Source organism: Nothobranchius furzeri, chromosome 9, assembly GCF_043380555.1.
Source record: "Nothobranchius furzeri strain GRZ-AD chromosome 9, NfurGRZ-RIMD1, whole genome shotgun sequence".
NCBI classification, from domain to species: domain Eukaryota; kingdom Metazoa; phylum Chordata; class Actinopteri; order Cyprinodontiformes; family Nothobranchiidae; genus Nothobranchius; species Nothobranchius furzeri.
The window spans coordinates 37,413,640-37,435,933 of record NC_091749.1 but is presented as its reverse complement, the minus strand read 5'-3'; the positions used below and the strand labels follow the sequence as shown (position 1 = coordinate 37,435,933).

The window sequence follows — 22,294 nt, the reverse complement described above, 5'->3', positions numbered from 1 at the left end:
TCAGAATTCTGAGATTGAAGTCTTAATAATTCTTATTTTTTTAAGTGGCTCTAATCCCATTCCGTAGTTTCAGCCTGTATTGAGGTATGCATTAAAAAAATCAAACACTCTGGAACAGATACACTCAGGCTTACGTGACTATTGGAGAGCAGTTTTTATAATCAAGGCACAGCTGGAATTTTGTTAAAACTTTCTTTTTAAATTCAAAATAAAACAAACTTTTCCACTCATAGTAGAGGAAGAAAGGAGCTTTTCATCTTTCCCCCAAACAAAGCTGGAGGCACATTATTTAGGAATGTATAAAATATATATATTTATTTATTTAAAAGCATCAAAAACAATGTGTTTGAAAAGACCAATACGATGCATATTTATATTGTAATTCAGATTTGAATTTTTTTACTATTGATGTTCTGCATTAAACCTGAAACAGGTTTGCAGAGTAACTCAAAGAGTGATTTGGACAAAGACTTCGGCAGAAGTAGGAGAACCCCCAACCTCAAAGTGTTTATCTATCAAAATGTTCTTTATTCAGCCTCCTTGCTCTCGTTACGTTGTTCTGCAGCAGTTCCCCTGAATACTTTACCACCACAGACACTAAAGGAGCACTTCCAGGTGATGAGCATGCTGGCGCGGCTCACTTGTGTCCCAACGTCTCAGCTAACTTCTTCAGCCTTTTCTTGAGCTCAAGAGGAAACTTCTCATAACACTTTTTACAAACCGGCTTCATGTCAAACTCAACAAACTTGTTCCTGCAGAAGGGAAAGAAAAAATACCAACACTGAAGGACGGGGGTGTCGAGCTGTTGATTGGTAACAAAACAACTGAGCACTCACAGCTTTTTTGCTTTCAATAATTCAAAAATAAATTGTTTTTAAAACTAAAGCAACTTGATCCAACTGAGATTGTGTTTAACATCCTTTCATGTTAAATTTGATTAGTGCAGGAGTTACAAATAAATAACAGCATGCTGGACAGACGAAGAGGAAGGAAGCAAGAACAGGAGGAAGGCAGCAGCTGCACCAGCTACAGGATGGAGCGGTGAATATTTTAAGAATTAGATCTACAGACAGACAGCTGGCTTTTTCTTGCGGTCTTTGGCGTCGCGCTCGCGTCGAGCCAGGCGACGCTTCAGCTCCTCGGGCATGCGTTCATAGCAGTGCCGGCACACCGGCCTCAGGTCAATTTCAACAAACTTATCTCTGAGTTCCCACAGATGCAGCCAGTGAGGCGTGTAAAAGGAGATGTTGAGGAGAAAAAAAGGAAAGGGCCAAAGAAATGACAAGTGTTAGCTGAGGTGTGAAAACACACACAGTTAAGTATTAATGTTAAAGGAAGAGTTAGAGAAAACAAGAGCTGTGCATAGTTGGGTTTCAACTTTTAAAGCTAGGAATCAACATTTGAACTTACTTGAGAGTGAGTTTGTTGTTGCAGGTGGAGCACGAGAAACAACCGACACACCAGGCTTTGTTGAGAGCAGAAACAACTGGGGTCACAGAGACAAAATAAATAAATATAAACCAGATCCTGGAAAGTCAGCGGCTGCATCTCAAAGCAACACTTTGTAAATCACTGAGGCATACAACACAGTAATTATGTGCTTTATCACACTGATGCTCACCATCGCCTTCAATCACACGGTTGCAGTGATAGCACACGTCGCCGAAGAGCTTGACAGCAGAGGAACAGAGAGATGAAGTGTCTATTTAGCAAGCCGATTCTGTCCTGCAAAGCCAAATCTGGTTTCCTACCTGATTATAATGAGTCTCACAGTACGCCAATCCCTTCCTCTCATAATGGCGATGACCGAGGAAAGGCTTCTCACATTTGGCACACACAAAGTGCTGCAAACAAAGAACAAATGCTGCTGAGTGGCATCACAGAGAAACCAACATGGAGTCCTTTAATAAGGCAGAAACACCGCCATGTCATTTTGCTTTTCGCATCTTAAAACACTGGCCTGTGTTCAAACTTCAACCAACCTTTTGCAAAACACCACATTTACTTTCCTGAAGTGGTTAGAGGCTCATATTACAAAATGTCTTCATTTAAGGGAATAGTGTAGAAAGTGTTTAACCTTTAGAAATGAATGCACACAGGTAACTGCAATTAAAATGTATTCAATATTTTTACACAAACTCAGCACCAGATTATATGTTATATAAATGAAAGACTGAAACTATCTTTGGACAAAATTACATTTAAGGAAAACATTTTTGTGTTTGAGAAAATGTATCTGGGTGTCTGATGTTGAAAAGTTCAAAACTTTGCATTTTGGTTTCATCCAAGAATAAAAATATTTGACCATCTCTTCTGCAGCTTCCTGGGTTACTTTTAGAGCGAGTCACTCCCAAATCAACATGTTTTTTTCTGATTAACTAAAGGAGTATCTAATAGTGCTATAGACATTAAAAAAAGACTTTTTAACTTTGTCTTTTCTTTTTAATTTTTAAATCTAAATGTAATATGTGTGTATTTTAATTGTGCTGTCACTTTGATTTTAACTGTTCATGTTATTCTTGCTAACAGAAAGCACAATGAATTGCCTCGGTGTATGAAATGTGCTACATAAAGCTGCCTTGACTGAAACTGTAATTATAGCGCTCTCTTTAGGTTAAAACTCTGCACTACATTTAATTTGAATTTGCCATCGCTATTGGCTAAACCATGTCAAGTGATGTTGCCCGTACCATGGCTGCACTGTACCCGACTGCAGACGAGTTAATAAAAGATTCACCACCCCCAGAGTTGTCATGTTGGTAAACTAGACACATTAAAACTAAAATGTTTTTGAACCAGGCTGTAAGCATGTTTATTCCTGCTCTGAGGTTGGCATTTTTAACATGAAAGTCAATGGGAACTTGCTCCTTTCTGGATCCAGCCCCTAGTGGACGCAGGGGGAACTGCAATTTTTCTCTCTTCCGTTTTGCCTTCGCTTCAGGCAGGTGGAGTTTGCCCGTTGGTTGGTTTGTATATTAGGGCTGTAGCGAAGCCTCGATGACGTCGACGGCTCGATTCTAAAAATTTGTCGACGTCAGATCCGGAAGTCGACGCACCGCGCCCACTCGTTGCATCACCAGGAGTTTGTAAATAGAGGAGGAATCTGTCCATTTTTCCTCTAGTTCGCCCTCTTCTCCGCCTTCACTAACATCTCCGCCAAATACCTAAGACCCGGAACAATGTCCGTCCTCTACTAGATTCCTTTCCTGTTTTGCCCGCCTTCGTCTCCCGGCAACGGACAACAACTTCCGGGGTCAGATGCGCTGCTTCGTCTCTATCTCAGATGTAGAAAATCACCGGGAGCGTTTCTCTCTTCATAAAGGAGCTTCTTTCAAACATTAGGAGAGCTGTTTTGGTGGTAGCAGTCTCTCCTCCGTGCTGGTCTGTTTGCTGCTGGGTGTTTTTGGTTTATTTAAACTTGGTAACTTGAACTTAATGTTGGTAAAGCTACTGTTAGCATCTTCGCTAACAGCTTCTTGCGTTGGGATAAGCTGTTACGTTTTGGTTTAGAGTTCATCTTTTTGTGGTGTAGATCTCCCTTTTATCACATTTAGAGTGTTGTGGGTTTTCGGTTTAGTTTAAAACATATCACCTTGAGTTTGGTTTAACCGCCCAGTTTAGAGTTTGGACCTTTGGAGATCCTTATTTTGGTCCAGAACCCTGTAATCTTTGCCCAGTGGGACATCCCTACTTATTTGTACTTTTGTTTTAATTCCCCACAGGCCGAATTAGATTTATTATTCCCAACCTGTGGATGGAAAGATTTATGTTTTTTTGTAGTTGTAAATAAACCTGATCACCATTTTCACTTTTAAATCCTGTTATTGTCCCTTCCTTTTTGCACACGAGCCAAACTCCCCAGGAAGAGTCGTAACATCTCTCGCCTCACGCACATAAGTGACCAAATCAAAGCAGCATGGAGACACTCCGTCTCCAACCACCTCTCAGGCAGCAGCCTGCACTCCCAAGTTCTACAATCACCAGAACATAACCAACCAACACAATAAAAGCAGTGTTATACAAAATGGAAGGCCTGTAGTGTTTATTCTCCTACAGTAACAATTTATCAATTTTTTTGAGGAATTTATTAGATTTTTTGGTTTTTATTAACTGTGCAATAGAAAAATAATCATTAGATTAACTGTCTAAATAGTCATTAGAATAGTCGACTATTCGATAAAATAATCGTCAGAATAATTGTTTTAAAAATAATCGTTTACCCCCAGCCCTATTATAATTTATATATATATATAAATATATAAATATATATATATATATATATATATATATATATATAAACACACAGGTAAGATAGGATTACTCATTCGTCTCTGTAATGCTTGAAGATGTCAAAAGTCATACATTCTTCTCTGCTGTTGTCTTGTAAAAACACGGAAAAGTAATAAAAATGTTCTTTTTCATTTCAAGACAAAAAGGAATCTCCTAAATAAAAATGTAGGACTAAAACTTTATGTAATGTGGTGAAAAATGGTCCCAAACCTCCACATGCCACTGTTTGCCCATGGCATTAACCACACGGCCCTCGATGGGTCTCCTGCAGGCACCGCAGATCGGGACGCCCATTTTGTCGTGGCACGGCAAACAGAAGAGTTCTCCTTTCAGCTCCCTTGCATCCGCTGTCAACTCCTTCCTAGAAGTGGTGAAAAAAATGTCAAGGACACTTTGAATACCGATTTTAAATAATGCATTTTTATGAATCCACACAACGCCGTTCTGTGAAATTTTTTACAAAAACATGCAAATAATTAGTGCTATAAAGTGTTTAGACTGACCCACAGTTGCTGCAGTTGAAGTGATCTGGGTGATACGGGTCATTCTTAAAGATCAGCGGCTGTTCTTCGATGATGGCGTGGCACTTCTGGCAGATATACTTGCCTAGACCACGAGCTTTCTCACGGTTATGACATGGGCGACACAGGTGCCTGAAACAGAAGAGGGTGGAAAACAAAGGCTTGTCAGGGAATTTTAGGCTGAAATTTTGTTTCTACACACTTGATTACAGCTGCTTAAAATTCCTATTTGTTAAAATGCAGACAGAAGCACCAGCTCTGAACCACCAGTTCTGCAGGCTGCCGTGCTGTTACTTCAAGGCTATAATGAAATGGAATTACATACCTGCCAGCATTTTTGACAAATCCCACATCTGCAAGCACTGCCTGGCAAATGTCACAGCAGAAGCACTCAGGGTGCCAACTATTGTTCATGGCCTTAATCACGCGCCCTATGATGAACTCCCCTGGAAGAAAGGATTTGACATCAGTGTCACTAGATTCTGACTTCAGTTGGTCAACTCTAGGTGCATTCCTCAAACATGCTACACTTTACAGATTTACTAGGATTCTATTTGGTATTATTTTAGTGACATTTTATTAAAGCATGCTAATCTCTCAACTGGAACAGATAAATACTTGCTAGTGGACCCTTTTCACATCTGCTGTAACTTGTTTTGTTTCTCACTCTGAGGTGAGCATGCTGAGATAAAGTGTCTCAAACAAAAAGCAGAGAAGATGCCTTGGGGAGTCTGTATATCAATGACACGTTCAAAACAAAACTATAAAGTGTTGTGATGATAGGCTGAAATCTGATCCATCAAACAGGTAGAGTTACATTCCTGCAGAAAGGGTCACACAAGAAAAGTACTGGGGAAAGATGATTTTTTTAATTTTCTTTTTGTACAAGAAAAATCAAGTTTTCCACATTTGCCAAAAATGAGTTAAGAGCATTTTTGCACACAAAAGAATACAAATCAATATGTTGCCTTAATTTTTTTTATTATACAAATTTGACACTTCACTAAAACATCCGCCAAATAAATGCAGCTCTCTTCAAAATTAGGAATGCACAATATAATCGACATCAGTGTTGGTATCAGCCGAGGTTTTAACATATCGGAATTGTCCTGAGAAGTAAAACTAGGCCGATATTACCAACCGATATTATTTCAGTCCTGCGTCTGTCTGCGTATTTGTTTCAGAGAGTGAGGGGGTGATGTGTAATTGTTTAGTCATGTGACAGTGATGGTAACCATCTCAGAAGTGTAAATGTGTGTATATATGTGGGCGACAGTGGCACAGAAGTTAGGTGCTTGTCCTGTAATCGGAAGGTTGCAGGTTCGAGCCTCACTCAGGCTGTGGTTGTCGTTGTGTCCTTGGGCAAGACACTTAACCCACCTTGCCTGATGGTGGTGTTCAGAGGGACCAGAAGGGCAGACTCGCCTTTGTCAGTGTGCCCCAGGGCAGCTGTGGCTACAATATAGCTCATTACCACCAGGGTGTGAATGTGTGTGTGGTGGGGGAATGACTGATTGTGTTGTAAAGTGCCTTGGGGGTTCCTGAACTCTAGAAGGCGCTACATCAAATACTGGCCATTTACCATTTGATAACATTTAGCAAACTGCACTTTATGGAAATAAAACCAAACTTTCAAAAATTCAGCTTGCATAGTTTTTAATTTATACAAAATTTGCTGATTTCAGAAGCATAAGTGTGTGTGTGTGTGTGTGTGTGTGTGTGTGTGTGTGTGTGTGTGTGTGTGTGTGTGTGTGTGTGTGTGCAGATGTTGTTTATCGGCCATACCAGTGATAGTAATCTCGGATATCAGTATCGGCCAAAAAAATTTATGTGGTGCATCCCTATTCAGACTCGAATAGACATGAATCAAATATAAATATCTTACTTTGGTTTTATTCTGAAATTCTCAGATGTTTTTCCACATTGTTGTCATCTCTTGCATCTAAATCCAAACATTCTCTTTTCTGTTTGCAGAAAGTTGAACCTTGAAAATAAGTTGTGCCCATTTATCAGTCAGCTGTACTTAATGTGTTATTTGTTTTATGAAATGCGTTTGAATTTCGGCTCACATTTGTTTCATCTCTGTAAAATGCTACCCCTAAGCAGCATGGGATAAATCTGCAGATGCAGTAACAGTGTTTCTCCAGTAGATGGCACAGAGAGACTAAGTCACTGGCTGCTCCAATACCTCCCCTAAAGATGTAGATAGAATATAATAGACTTTGTTAATCCCACAGAAACGTAGATCTCTCATAACATAATGCGAGAGATCGCCATGGAAACCAGACAGCGTCTCCTATGTGTTAAATTTATTTCCTGCTTTTTAGGTAGAAACACTTTTTTAAACAATTTAAAGTTACTTCAGGTCATAAAGTAACTATTGGGGACGATTTTTAAATATGATTTATCATTATTTTTGTTTTTTTAAACTCTATTTATGAAAGGTACATAATTATTTTACAATAATATTTACATGTTTTGCAATCTCCAAAAATCTTTCATTGTAGGATAAAATTTTCGTTACATAACCCCTTTTCCTTTTGATATACTTTTTTTTTTTTACTTTGTGAACTATAGGTGAGGGGTGCGCATTCGCGCCCAATATCAATCAGCACCGAAACCAGTCTGGAGATTACTTGTACATTACTTTATATTAAATATTATTACTTCCAATTAGCCCCAATCCTATTAAACTTCTCTGTTTGCAATCTAAGGGAGTTTTTTTTCTTCCATTGTATAAATGTTGTTCACTATGTTTTCCCATTTTTGATTCATCTTTTTGACCAGAAGCAGAAAAAAAACTCAGCTGAATCATTGAATGAACTTCAACACATGAATGTGGGGAACATTAATGGTATTTTGAGTGTAGATTGATACGTCACTAGTCTCTATGATTTTACCTTTGTCTTTCTAAACATGTTTGTTTCAGTTTAAAATGTGATTTAGTGTATAATTAAGAAATGGTTCAAATGTATGTTGATTATAAACCCAGGTTAAATGTTTGTTAGTAAAATGTGTTTTGAGAAATTTATAAATGGGTTATGGTTGTTTCAGACCCATTGAACATGTCATAACGGGTGACTACCAACGTATTTAAAGTTTAGTAATAGCTAGAGGAAAATTTGATTTTATAGGTGTACGGTTGAGAATCAATATTCATGTTTCTTGTATTTGTACACACATTAAAATATGTCAGTATCTGTTTATCTGTCTACAAACGTTCCAAATACAGTGGCTGAATTAAGAATTAAAATAAATGTATTGTTTGGATCTCCACAACACTTAGAAGCACAAGCACTACATTTACCCACATAGCAGGCATGTGATTTTGGTTTTGCTTTGCTTCATTTCTGCTTTCAGTGCAGAAGTACACATAAAGAATCACTTAAGGCTATCCAACACTCACCGCACTGGTGGCAGCAAGGAGCAAAGAGCATCTGGAAGTCGTGTTCACAATATTTTCTTCCTTCAAACTGTAAGAAAACCACAATGAAAATGTAAGCAACATTTAAGAGCGAGAAAGGCTAACCGACTTGTGCACAAAACATGGCATATTGTTGTGTTGCCTTGTTGAATGAAATACAGTAACTAGTATGCAGCAGGTGTGCAGAGCTACCTCATAGAAGAGTCCTTCTGGAAACTGCTGGAAACACTGGGCGCATACAAAGCAGTGCTCATGGTACAGCTCTCCATTACTGTTGACAATCTTCTCAGTTGGAGCGAAGCCACTTTTGCATCGCTCGCAGCTTGCACTTGCCAGGGCATTGGCTATGCTGTCACAAACCACAATATAAATACACCAGTCCCTTTGCTTCTAAATATTCAAGTTTATACTATAATGTTCTCACTCTCACATCACCATGAATGGAGAGACAGCTGCTGCATGAATGAAAACAAGTCACCGCACTGTTCAATTAATTACTGAGGTCTGTCATACACAGGCTTAAAGCACAGCTACAAATCAAAGAATGAACAGATTTGTAATTTTATCTTTTGAACAGTGTTTCACGTTTCTATGATCACTGATTTAGGTTTTGCCTGCAAATATGCTAATTTATGGTACACAACTTACAAAATATATTTTATGATTAAAAATGTTTGTCACATCTAAATTTTTCCGTGTCTTGTATTTGAGTGACTTAAATGCATAAATATACCTGAAAGATAAGTGGTACTAAAACAAAACTAAAAGGGTTATTATGAATAAGTTAGCAGATGATGAGATTTAAGCTAATATAATGCTAGCATAACATTTTCGGATTAAACACTTCTCGAGGACACAACTAAATCTTTCAAGCATAGTATGAGACGAGTAAAAACATTTTATGCACTTTTTTATTTTTGGATACATTTTAGAAAAGCTGTTAGCCAAATTAACCTTGCTACGTTGGCATGCTAATGTCATGTTAGCCTTTAGCTCACTGGGTTCAACGCTAACTTACGCGTTACTGGTTTGAAAGTTGTGCTCCAAACACCTACTATCTAAAGTCTTACCTGCCCGGCATCCCTGCTAGCCCCAGCATCACCTCTCAGCACCACAGCCTGAGAAAGGCAGACAGTATTGGGATGTTTATTCCTTACGGAAGTTTGTCGAGATGAACTATCGTTGGTCTGTACGGCAAACCGTTGTGGCACATAATCAAATCTCGTGCTAATGTTAAATGTCAATAAAGCGCTCCTACTAGTGAACAAGAATTCACCCCGCCACTCTAAATTGAAACCAATGATAATGAAGGTAGTTTATTTCAATTTGAGGTTTTTCACAACTGAGATAGCATTTAAATTTGTTTGAAATAATTTCTTTAAGAGTTTGATGGAATATTTTAATATTGGATTTAATTAAAACTCACTTCAAAGAGGCTAGGTTATCCTGAGTTATCTCTTTAGTTATTCTGCTATAGGCTTAGACTGCTGGAGGACCTGACCTCCTGCTACTTTCTCCGACCTTCCAATTGCATTATTTCCTGTTATTTCAGCTTTTAATTTTATGTTTTCTCTCCCCAGAAGAAGCTACACTGGTGTTCAGCTGAGCTGTGGTGGCCTAATGAGGGAGCCATCAGCTGGCACACTGCTGCCAACCACTAGACAATCTCCCTCTCCTGATAAAAACTTTACTTTCTTTAACATAGAAGGTGCTACTAGTTAACCTGTTGCATTACTTAAAAATTTACTCAGTTTTATTTTGTGAAGAAATAGAATCTCTATTAAGAAACTGCAACGTATGCAGCTATAGAAACGCCACTTGGTGTGTATGTTGTATGTGTGTGCATGTGTCTGCTGTTTTCTTAAAGCTCCAGTGAGTTGTGATAGATGGCTGCTCATACTGACCCAGGTTCTGCTGGAGGTTTCTTCTTGTTAAAAGGGAGTTTGCATCTCCACCATCGCTACATGCTTGCTTAGTATGGGGATTACTGTAAAGTCTCGGAAACAAGACAGTGGCACGATGCAATCTGCTGGGTTTCTTTTAAGGAAACTTTTAACTATCTGGCATAATAAACTGAGGTCAACTTTGTGATGTACATTGAGATGACGTTTGTTGTGATTCAGCTCCAGATACCTACAAGTGAAGTTTCACATCTAGAATGAAAAATGTTTTAACCTGATAACAGGATTTTTCCAACAGTTGGTGAAGTTTCTCTTATATATCAGATAGGCTTGCCACACAGGGAATCTGTGCAGGCCTCCACTCCCTCAGATAGCACGTCCACAACAAGCTGCCATCTGTTCTGGTGAAAACTTTAAATCAGCTTTACATATTCTGGTTAAGTGCTGGACATGCTCAAGTACCACAGTATTCTCGGTAACTAGTAGGAACCTTTATTTGAATGCACATGTTATTAGAATAAAGCTACACCCACTTTAAACACATATTTATATACACAAGATCACCCATGTACCCACTAAAAAACGTAATTTTACACAAATAAGCGGGCTTTACATTTTTAATTACAAATTGAAAATACAAACACCAACTGTTAACATTCCAAAATAAATCCACACAAAATATGCTTTCACTAAAAAATTAATTTACTTTGGGAAAAAAATACAAGTGACTTCTCAACAAATCTCATTATGCAGCTTTTTAAAATAAAAATATATAATTACAGTATGTATGCGTTTAGTGCAGATGCAGTTCTCCAAACTAACCAGCAGGGGGCGTGCATTTACAAATGATGAGTGTTAGCAATGAACGAAATCCTGTTGCCATTAATAATAATATATATTCAATGAATATGTATGAGCAAATATTAAAGCAATGCATTAGCTTCATATAGAAATAATTAGAATATACAAAAAGGGATAAAGAGCATGTTATTCATTCTTAACTGCTCATGATGATTAACTACAGCCCCATTGCACAAGCCCAACATCCTCGTACATTCCACCTTGTGACATCCTTAAAGTCAAATTACACATCAGAACATTTCAGGAAACATTCGGCGACACAAACAGGAACCGCACAACTTCCATCCACCACAACACGGGGACATACACACACCTTACACTGAAACTTACTTCTGAGTTAAAAAGGCTCATGAAACACGTATGTGGAGTAACCAGGTAGGTAGGTTTTAATGTTGCAAATCTGCAGCACCTGCCTCCAGAGGGTTAAAAACTAACAGAAGCTCAGTGGTGTGGCTTTTTGTTTTTAATGCAAGAATCAAATACAATCTAAAGACTCACATCTCCTTGTTTATATTTACTAATTTTAAAGAACTGCAGAAAAAGAAGGAAACTGAATAAAATGACAATTATTTTACCTAATTCTATCATGTGTCTGTAGATCAGTCTGCAGTAAATGATGCTCTCGTGTTAACCGATTGTCTTGATGAGCATGTTTACCATGGCAGGATGATGTTTAATCATACAACATAATTAAAGAATTACACATTTTGATCCAAAGCCTTTGTTAGACGCGATCATTTCAGAAAAACGATCAACACCAAAGAAAGTGGCGACTTCTCGCTAATGTCGGACCCTTCCTTAGAAGAAAAGTGCATTGAAAATGAATCTATTATGTACAAATAACTATATTTGCTCCCAACTCTTAAAATATATATTATTTACAATTTAAACAAAAAGGTGGGTCAAGCAATGTTTCAATTGCCTGTAATTTCAACAAAAATGTTAATTACTTAGAGATATTTACATGTACTTTAGGGTTAAGAAGACAGAAAAGCTGCACTAGCCGTCTACTCATCAAACAGAGACGGCTTTACTTTTCTAAACGAGACTTGAAAAAGTGCCAAGCTGGAATAAAGGAGACCGAAACCAAACTGATTCCACCATTATCTACCCGTTTGTAGTCCCACACACACCACCCAGTCTAGAACAACGCTTAACACACACACACACACACAACGAAATGTTTGAATATAATCAACACATGGAGCCATAAAAAAATGAATAAATTTAGCTTATCACTCCAACTAAATGCATGTATAATTCTAAAACGTCCTAATCACCACATCTGGATTAAACATTTAAATTTAAGACGACACTTTAAACAAGATTTTATATTTTAGAAAAAGTAGCGATATTAAAGTGATTCATGTAAAGTTTATTGCTTTAAAATATATTTAATCATGATAAAGCTAAAATGCATTTACACCGTCTTTCTGAGTGTCACAAATACAGACGTGGTACAACTCGGTGAGTCAAGTAAATCCCAAAGTTCATCATCTATTCCCCATTCTTTCCAGACGAGCTTCTAAATTTCCAGCAGAAATAACAGTCTCGGGAGGAAAAGGTGAAAATTAAGTGTTTAAAAAGATTTTGATGAAGTTTAAAAAAAAAAAAACATGATTTACCAGTGAGACAGTTTTATAACAAATGCTACATTATTTTAAGCTAATACGTTTTATCAGATAGACGACAGATGATATTTCTGTCATACACACACACACACACACACACACACCTCTGCAAACCTACAGCAGAGCTTCACCATGTAGGCATCATGTCTGGGAACCAGACCCGGCCCAGGTGCTTTGACACCTCCCAGTGGATATCATCCAGCTCGTAACGGTGATCTGGAACCAGCACCTCCTCCATGATGGACAGCTGCGTCAGCCTGTCTCCACACATCTTAACAAACTCCACGAAGGCGCTGCAGGACACCTCGCACTCCCCCAGGCCAATAGCGGAAAGCTGCGTGCAGCGCTGGGCGATGCGGATCAACTCTTCATCCAGCGGCCGTAGCCCGTTGGCGCAGACCACCAGCTCGACTAGACGCGGACAAGTGAGCCCCACGCGGCCCAACACGTCTTTGCTGACGGAGCGCCCAAAGTAAAGATGCGTAACGGGGATTTCGTCGCGGAAAAAAATGTCAAACTCCTCCTCGTACAGGAAGAAGTACATGACCAGGCTGAATTTGGGAGAGTGGCGTACCATGGCGTCCCAGCTGCTCTTCTTGATGGTGTGGAACTGCTGGCCAGGATTTTCGCTGACCACGTCGATGCGCAGGTGCTCAAGGTGAACGTGCTTCTCTGAGGAGAGAGCGATGAGCAGCTCATCACTCAGCAGGTGATAGTTGAGAGCCAGCTCTCTGAGGCCGTGGCACTGGTCGGCCACACACATGATGCCTGGAAACAAACGCAGGAACGTCAGATTTGAGTTGAATCAGATGATCCTGCAAACCTCGCCAAAATAATAACAGATCGGGTGAGCACTTAACAAAAATCAAAATGAAATAAAAATAAAAAGACTGATCAACGACGCTTCCAAGCAATCAAAATGAATTATTCATGATTATCAGGAACAAAGTCAATCATTTCTTTAATTGATCAGTACCTGCAGGTGAGACATGAGGACAGCTGCTCATCTTCAGCAGTTTGAGTGTGTCACTGTTGTTGGCCACCAGGACTTTAAGGGAGGGGTCGTCCACTGGGGTGTCATCGATCTTTAGGGAGGACAGGGATTTGGAGTTGACAAAAACCACCGTCAGCGCAGAGATGAAGTGAGACTGTTGAGCAGAAACAGGAGAGAAACATTTAAAAGCAACCGCCAAGATGGCGCAGATACAGGCAAGCACTGATTCCTGCATCATTTGAACTCTTAAACGATGTGTAAAGAGCCTTGAGACGACCCTTGACCCTTCCACCGGCATTAGATGTTCATCAGAACAGAAGAATTTCAGACGCTGGTCACTGATCAGATCCTGTAACGGGCGACTCATCACATCCCTTCGGGCTTACCTTGGGCATCTCCATGAAACTGGGCCGGGCCGTAGAGATGAGGCCAAGAGTTTTCAAAGAACAATTCACGAGCTGAGAGAGGATGTCACAGGCCGCCTCGGCAGACTCTCTGCTGCTGTCCACCTGCACACAGGAAGGATGGCAGTTCAAACCCCTCCCCTTTCAACAGAAGACAGGAATCCACCTGAAAACTCCGTCGTACCTTGAAGCTGACATACTGGAGGTGGTTGGAGTGCTTCTTGATGATCTGTTTGATGAGGTCTGGGTGTGTGGCCTTCAGGTAGGAGCTGGCTGGTTGGTTCAACTCAAACTCAAAACAGCGCCACAGCTCCGGCATGTGGAAGGCCTGATTCCATCCCCGACACACCTGCAGGAGTAACATGGTTGACTGTACTACTCTATATGTTTTACCAACACAAATTGATTTAGAAGAGGCTTATTATAGTAATAAATGTACCATGAACCTTGAAATAACAAGCTTAAAACCTCTCCAACTCCAATGTAAAGGTAATATTTAGACGTCTATGTGTGTGTGTACATTGATTGGGGCAGCAGTAGCTCAAGTGGTAGAGCGGGTTGCCTCATGATCGGAGGGTCATGGGTTCGATTCCAGCTCCCGCCAGGGGTATCCTGCTGTTGTGTCCTTGGGCAAGACACTTCACCCAACTTGCCTGTGTTAGTGGTGATCAGAGGGGCCGACGGCGCCAAATGGCAGCCTCGCCTCTGTCAGACCTCCCCAGGGCGGCTGTGGCTACAAGTAGCTTACCATCACTAGCAGTGTGTGAATGTGAGAGTGTGAAAGTGTCTTTGGGGGTCTAGAAAAGCGCTATATAAGTTCAATGCATTATTATTATTATTATAAAATCTAATACTTAATCCATCCTAGAGGGCCTCTGATGCTTGTAATGAATAACTGAAGGAAACATTACGCTGCCATTTACCTAAATCCCCAAATAAGGTCTTACTGCTTGACTACTTTTTCTATTCACCTTTAAATTACACAATATTTAGATTTACTTAAATATTTCTTATGTGATTTCTTCACTGCATTTCCTTTCAAGTAGACATATTGTGCAGAACTCACCTTTTGCATCTTTTTGCTGCCATGTGGATCTCTACTGCCTCTATAAACACTCAAAGTGTGAAAAAAATCCATCTATCCGGTTTCTGTCAGTGTTTGGTTTTAGGAATGATCTGCCTAAAAAAAGTGGTTTTTCAAACTCCCAATTTGTGATGTCACAAACAGGGAAATGAGCATAGTACCACCTCTCACGTGCACAAGAGTGCTACAGCTAGAGGAGCAGCTACTCTACTCTGAGCCCCTCCCAGATATTGGAGCCTACAGCAGCCTGAGTGGGGATGGGTGGGCGTGGCCAGCTCCAGCTTGTTTTCTTAAAGGGACAGAGCCCTTAAACAGCTCATTCTGGAAGGTACTGAATATGATGAGAAGAAAAGTGCTGAAATTGCTAAGAGGAATTTTCTGCAAAGAACTTCATGAACATATTTTGTTTTGAATATAGAACTATTATAACTTAGGAAAAAAGTCAGGTGTCCCCTTTAAATATCATTTAGAGTTTAAATCATTTCAGATTAAATATGAAAACAGAATGCACTGAGCTCCTATTTCAGTACGGTGAGAGAGATTACTGCACGAGGCATTTCACTCAGTGCTGCCACTAAAATAATCTAAGTCTACCTTGTTCAGACTCAATGGGTTAATGACTTGAGATAGTTGTGGTGGTTTTCTGCTGCAGTCACCGGGGAGTTCTTCAAAAGAATGAAGACTATTCAGAATGACATGTTAGCTACTCTCAGGCAAATACTGAGAGCAGCAGTAAAAGTATTACTACATGTGTACCTGAGAGGCATAGGCCCTGTCCAGCAGAGGTAGGTACTGGAAAATGTGAAATAGGATCTCCTGTGGCAAACACTCCCAGCTGGGTCCCTCTTCTACCACTTCATTCTCTCTCCTCTGCTTATGGGACCATTTCAGGGTCTTCCCACTCCCACTGCTGGGGCCTCCTCCATCCTCCCGTTCGTTCTCTTGGAAACCTCGCTTCATCCTTGGAAAACATAGAAGGGTTTCATTGAAATCCTGATCTGTTTGTAGCTATACTGCATAACCTCTGACATTATCAGATAATATCTTGTTCAGATGAGTAAAGGAAAATCTAGTTGTGTAGGAGAAAGCTGGTTTTAGGAAGCTGACCTTATTTGGAAATGTATCTGAACCTTGACCTGAAAACCCAAAGCAACTCCAGAGGTTCAAACTGACCTGAGAGGTTTATTACTCGCATTTAGTTTCCTATCTCAAAGCTCCAGTCACTCTGGAACTGTAAATATAAACTCATCAGACCACATGACCCCTAGCATTAAGTTCCCCAGCAAACTAAAACATTTTTGTCTCTTACAGCCACAGATAGGTGCTTTTCTCGAGGCCAGACAACAGTTTAATCCCAAAAACTTGAGTTGTTTCTGCACTTTTCATTTAAAAGTGCTTTTCCTTCCATGACTAAACATTGCCTTGAGTTTATTTACCTCAATCAGAAGTTTAATCGTGATTTTTCTAAGACATGTTAACAACACAGAGACTATTAATATTTCAACTATATCTTTGGATTGCTCTTCCCAAACAGTGTAAAATTTGGTTAGCAAAAACAGGATTTGCTGTCCGACATGTTTATTTATAACGCATGTTCCAAATGTTAGGGTCAGGACCCATGAAACACCAAGTGTGGGGTGCTGAAAATTAGAGGTGCTGAAGAAAATCAATTCAAGTCTGAATCAGGATTCTTATTTATAAAGATTCAGAATTGATTCCAAGAACTCAAATATTTGGCATGTTACAGGTTTGAGATGCACTTTTTTGATCTTTGTTAGGAGAGTCAGTACTGCGTTTACTTTTGTGGTCCCATGGATTGAGATGATTTATGTTTGAACCTGCTGATAAGAGGGCACTTGAATGTAATTTTTTCATACTCAGAATTTTGAGATATTCTCATATTTATTTTCTAAGTTGATAAATGAGTACTCAGGATTACTCATGTAACTTGCTTCTACACATACTTGAAAAGTATTACTTTCAAAGCTACTGTTAGGTAACTACAGATTTGTTATAGTTTACAAGGTAAGCAAAAATAAATGTTGCCTTTTGGTCAAAAGATTGCTTCTGTTTACAGTTTTAGAATCACTTTATTTTACGTTGTAAATTTGCATTTTTTGGAGCATGATCAGTTTAAAGTCAAATAAAAATGTCCCATAGCTTTAACTGACTTGTACAACAAAGTAGTTAATCCTGGAGCTGACACTCTTTGTTAATACTGATTGTGAATCGATTTAAATTGAGAATCGAGAATCAATTCTGAATTGAATCGGCACCCCAAGAATCAGAATCGAATCAAATCGTGAGTTGCTCTAAGACTCACATCCCTACTGAAAATGCTCTCCAGAAATCTAATGAACTGTTAAAAAATAGTAATACATTTATTCCAGAATTATAGTAAGAAGTAATGACATTTGGAAATTGTATCACTTTTTTCTGTTAATCTAATTCTACTTTGAGATCATTATGATTTTATGACTTTGTTTTATTTTGTTTTGATCTCTGTGAAGCACTTTCTGATTTTATGTCTGTGATAAATGCTATATAAATAAAATGTACTTACTTAAGTAACCACATATATTTTGTGTATTGATTATCCTCCTGTTTAATTGGATGACAAATATTTGTTCATCACAACTAGCATTAGCAGGAGTCACGTGTCTCTGCCAAGGTTATTTAGGAGTCAGAAACTGAAGTCTGACAACAGCTGAGAATTAAGAGGCTGTTCACTGCTTCACCTACATTATTTGTTATCAGCTGAAACATAAAACAACTTTTTTTTCCAGTACGAAGTTTAAAACCATTTGATGTATTGAATCCAGAAAGCTGTTTTACTGGTAATTTATTCTTAACTCGTTTAAAATATAACCAATCCTCATTATAAAAGCAAAGATGTGACTGGATTTTTGATGGAGCTAGCTCCGTTTTGTTTTGGAGCGCAGGTCACGCCTCCTTCTGTTTCTAACCGTGCACGCACACGCACACGCACGCACACGCACACACACACACACACACACACACACACACACACACACACACACACACACAAAGTGTACCTGGTGGTAAACTCACCTGTTAAAAGGGCCTAATGTCCTCTGAAAATACTTAATTGCCCAAATACGTACCTCCGTGTAAAGATGTTGACGTCGTTTACAAAATACGCTAAAACATTTAGCTTAGCTCAAACCAACTGCATTGCTCTTAGCTATCTGCAGCTAACAGTAGCCACGTGATATAAATTACATTAAAATATAGCAAGTAATTTACTTTAAGTTGTTACTTTTAGTCGACCCACTCGCCCCCTCACCTGGTTTTCAGCTCCTCTGTTGGCTGTTTATCCAGAGGCTAACGCTCTACGTCAACCGGGACCGACACAAGAAGAAAACTGCGTTGGAGCTGGCCGACCGATCAAGCACATTGGACCATACGACAGCACGGTGGGACCGGGTGTTAGCAATCACTGGCTGGAAGCTTTCAAAGTGAAATTTCCGCGAGTGTTTGGGTTTCCCAGACGGCTGACCTAGTTCTAGTGCACAACTCTGCCTCAGTGGTACTTCAGCTAAAGATGGCGTTTGTGTGGCTGTGCGGATCAGCGGGCTGCCATTTTAGTGAACGGTAGCTAGGGGGAGCTGTTTCGCTCAGAGACGTGTTTAACAGCTCAAACAAAATAAATTGTAATTTTAAGCTAATAAGTAAATCAAGAGAGGGGGTGTTTTATTATTTTTTTCTTTAGGGATTAGTCTGTGTTTCGTGAAACACAGACTAAACAAAACCATTTTTCTATGATGCTATTGCTACTACACCAGACCAATGAGACAGCAGTTTTATAACATTTCACAAGATCCAATCCCAATAAGTTTTGACAATGGCTCCAAGGTAAATCAGTCAAAAAACTCGAAACCATTTCTCAATTGTTACTAAGCCAGACCAATGAAACACAGCAGTTGTTTTCACATTTCACAAGCTCTGATCCTTTTTATTAGAATTTTTATTTAAAAATAAGTGATTTATTTCAATAGCTCTTAAGCTAATTGCTGTAAATACTCAAAACCATTTCTCATTGCTCAGCAACACAGCTTCAGGCCATTGCAATTAATCTTTGACCTCAATCAAACCTCTCCTCCCACAAATTCTTAAGTGGTATGCTCTTCTTCCTCCTGTCTTGGAGTGGGGATCTCGTCGATGGTAACCTTTCTCAATCAGAACGTCCCTCGTCGCCACCTGGCTTGATATGAAGATGTAGTCAATTGCAATGGTAAGCAGTCCATTTAATTTCAATTGGCCTCATGTTTCAGGTGAACATTTTCATCAGTAAGTGACAAGGCCAAATTCTCTCTAATCTAGTCATGTGCCATGATGGGGTTTATGTTTTAGTATTTCACAAAGACAATCATCACAGCCACCAAGGCTCTGGTCAGCACACATGGGCGAGGTGAGTTTTGGGTCCTTGCAGTTCTTGAGCAGCATCTGGCCTCTGGTGGTCTTTTTAGTGTTCAAGGGCTAGGCCCATGGTATTTGTCTTTCTTTCTAGCTGAAAGGGCGATCGTGTATTTCCTTTATGTCCTCCAGAAGCGAAGAAAAAAAGAAGAAAAAAAAGAAGACTTTTGAGTTATTTTTACTTACAGCAATCAGCTGAGCAAAGTAAGTGGCTCTGGAATTTTTCACCATCTCATTCAGATATTAACAGTTCTTTAAAATGCAGCCTGTGACTTTCTAATCTAGTTGACTTCCAACGTCTCGGCTCTGCGCGGCATATCCCTCTGAGACTGTAAATGTTTTGATTAATCCAATTAATTAATAAACTGTCCCTCACTCAGACTACACCCAGCTAAATTCTGGCTGTCTGAGAAGTCCTATTTCCAAGCTGAAGCTTCTGGTGACATTTAGAAATGAGATTCGGGGTTTCTTTGTTAGAAAACCGCTTACCTTCATATCTTTCCGTTTTTTTACCACCAAGCCATGATGAACCCTTTGATGCATGAATTATGAAATCTTCAACCATGATTTTTTTAACAATTTTTTTCATCCATCTTTAAGTGTGAATGAAACAAATTTCAACAAATATTTTTTGTAAAATTTTATAATTTACAAATAATTTATTACATGTCCACCTCAGTGGACAGCGTGCATTCTGAGCATGAAATATGTTGGCTTGGCTTACTGAAGTCCAAATGGAGGGGCTCAAATGCAATTAAGTCTTCAACAGCTGTGCTTAATAGCAAAAACAAATAAATAACAATTTTGAGTACCTGTCCACTGTAGTGACCATTATGCATCAAAGGGTTAAAAGTTTAGAGTCATAACTCCATAGTGGAGGACGTATGAACAGCTAAGATGGATTAAGCCAAAATAAATGTGGTTTCTGGCCCATCAGCAGCCATGTATGATAGTTTTTTTTTTAAATCAAAAAGCAAACAGTGTTTAGAAAGGTGAGCGTGATGTGAGGCAATGTTTGTTTTATTACATTAAGATCAATGACAGATGCATGTTAAAACATCAAGATGATCCAGAATAAAACATTTATGATCTGTAAAATTAAAGGGAGCAGGTGAGCTGGATTAGTAAAGAAGATCCAAATCCATGATAATATTTAAGTGAACTAATCCAGACCGTCTACTCATCCATGTCTTTTGCAGCTCACTACTGCCATCGTGCGGTCAGTGCTCACAGCACTGCAGTTACATTTTACATTAAAACCCAGTATTAGGCTGCTAAAGGGACTTATTCACTCATGAAAATGATCCATAAAGTGTCATTAGAAGCCAAAATGTATCCTTGATGCCAGCATCAATCATAAACCTCCTCAGTGGTGTGCAGGATACCTTGCTTAGTTTTAATCTGAAGAAAGTTGAAGGAAAGTTTTTTTTCCTTTAAATGTGTGCTAAAATGTTCAGATCTCGGTGTAAAAATTTCCTTCCATGCCAGGATTTGAACTGGGAGCTGGTGGGTGGAACTATTTGCGATGAAACGTGGCTCATCTTTTATTTTGTTACCATGTTATTTGTTGAGCACCTTTGTTCTAGATCTTTCTATGGTAAGTTAGAAGACCTCTGGAACATTTAAAGAGCAAGTCACCCCCTACCAGAGTCTTACTCCACTCCCACTTCATGTTTGAAAAAAGCAACAAATGATGTTGCATGGCAGACAGAGAGGGCGGAGCCGTTAACAAATACACACGCAGGCTCACAACATTGTGACATCACAATGTACCATCTAACGTCATTGTGTACTTCTTAGCCAATAGCCATGGCAGATTTAAATTCAAATGCAGTGGAGTTTTTACCTGACCATGGCACATTGTTGAGTTTTAGGCAGAATATTTAAATTTTAACTAAAATGCACTTAAGTGCCAAATTATTGACTACACATGTCTACAGCACAATTAGACATTCATTTGTATAGTTTATCAGCAATAAATACTTGGTTTGGGGGTGACTTGCTCTTTAAGGACAACAACAGCTAAAACTGGACATTCTACATGTTGCAGCCAAGCTGTTTAATCACTTTTAGTGTTTGTTTTTTCCAATTACGAAGTCGCATTGTCTTCTCTTTATTTTTGAAGTGCTTTTGTCATTAAGCCTCGACGCATTAGTAAGGCCAGGGCTGAGGAAACTGCTGGTTTGCACTGTACACCAAATTTAAAAAGTAACACCTTAAGAAAAAAACTCATTCTGATCATGGTCGGCTCACTTTGGTAGTCCTCTAGCCCAGAGTAACACCAAAGCCACACCACATTGTTTGGTTTCACATCCATGCATGGACGTAATTTTCACTTTAGAAGTGTGTGTGTGTGTGTGTGTGTGTGTGTGGGGGGGGGGGGGGGGGGGGGGGATACCTTTACAGTATGTTCAGGAAACAGGCTTCAACACGAACGGTTGTTTTCCGCTTGGTCCTAGAGCTCAACCACTGTCAATTTAATATAGCGTAATATTGTTTTTGGATGGTAAAAAGTGCAGGGGTCAAAACTTGATTTTGGAAAAAAGGGGGGGGGGGGGGGGGGGGACATGCCCCCCCCAATTACGTCCATGCATCCATGTTTTACGTATTTAAAACTTATTTGTGCCAGTCCTAACTGGTCCAGGTTTCAGCACATTCAGTGTTTAAATGTACTTCCTGTAAAACTTCACTGAGGAGATTTTGATTAAACTCGAATAGTTGCTGGGATGAGACTCAGCAGAGGACCG

The 22,294-nt window shown here is 39.3% G+C and overlaps 2 protein-coding genes across 3 annotated transcripts; both read right to left on the bottom strand.

The window, feature by feature from the left end:
- Positions 1-288: 288 nt before the first annotated feature.
- lims1 (LIM and senescent cell antigen-like domains 1) lies at positions 289-9,447 on the bottom strand. Of its 2 annotated transcripts, none has more exons than XM_015953406.3 (10): positions 9,306-9,447; positions 8,428-8,584; positions 8,218-8,284; positions 5,137-5,257; positions 4,794-4,943; positions 4,501-4,651; positions 1,752-1,844; positions 1,622-1,670; positions 1,411-1,486; positions 289-752 (listed from the first exon to the last, which is right to left on the bottom strand). In XM_015953406.3, exons 1-10 carry the CDS (start codon positions 9,332-9,334, stop codon positions 638-640), a joined length of 1,008 nt encoding a protein of 335 aa, XP_015808892.3. In that variant the 5' UTR covers positions 9,335-9,447; the 3' UTR covers positions 289-637. The 2 variants fall into 2 exon arrangements, with proteins under 2 accessions (XP_015808892.3, XP_015808891.3); XM_015953405.3 differs by lacking the exon at positions 289-752 and adding an exon at positions 926-1,202.
- Positions 9,448-12,596: 3,149 nt separating this feature from the next.
- On the bottom strand, positions 12,597-18,648 carry LOC107381633 (F-box/LRR-repeat protein 3). Its single transcript, XM_015953404.3, has 6 exons — positions 18,418-18,648; positions 15,867-16,071; positions 14,211-14,375; positions 14,009-14,131; positions 13,605-13,776; positions 12,597-13,396 (listed from the first exon to the last, which is right to left on the bottom strand). The coding sequence occupies exons 2-6, from the start codon at positions 16,068-16,070 to the stop codon at positions 12,756-12,758; spliced, it is 1,305 nt and encodes a 434-aa protein (XP_015808890.1). The 5' UTR covers position 16,071; positions 18,418-18,648; the 3' UTR covers positions 12,597-12,755.
- Positions 18,649-22,294: the final 3,646 nt, after the last annotated feature.

What these genes read in the sequence shown, in the direction of transcription:
- LOC107381633 (XM_015953404.3), bottom strand. Translation starts at nt 16,070, where the DNA reads ATGAAGCGAGGTTTCCAAGAGAACGAACGGGAGGATGGAGGAGGCCCC. An exon ending in ACAGGGCCTATGCCTCTCAG is followed by an intron (nt 14,376 to 15,866) that starts GTACACATGTAG and finishes TTACTCCTGCAG; the next exon opens with GTGTGTCGGGGATGGAATCA. An exon ending in TCCAGTATGTCAGCTTCAAG is followed by an intron (nt 14,132 to 14,210) that starts GTACGACGGAGT and finishes TCCTGTGTGCAG; the next exon opens with GTGGACAGCAGCAGAGAGTC.
- lims1 (XM_015953405.3), bottom strand. Translation starts at nt 9,334, where the DNA reads ATGCTGGGGCTAGCAGGGATGCCGGGCAG. An exon ending in CTAGCAGGGATGCCGGGCAG is followed by an intron (nt 8,585 to 9,305) that starts GTAAGACTTTAG and finishes GGTTTGTGACAG; the next exon opens with CATAGCCAATGCCCTGGCAA. An exon ending in GCAAACAGTGGCATGTGGAG is followed by an intron (nt 1,845 to 4,500) that starts GTTTGGGACCAT and finishes CTTTGTTTGCAG; the next exon opens with CACTTTGTGTGTGCCAAATG.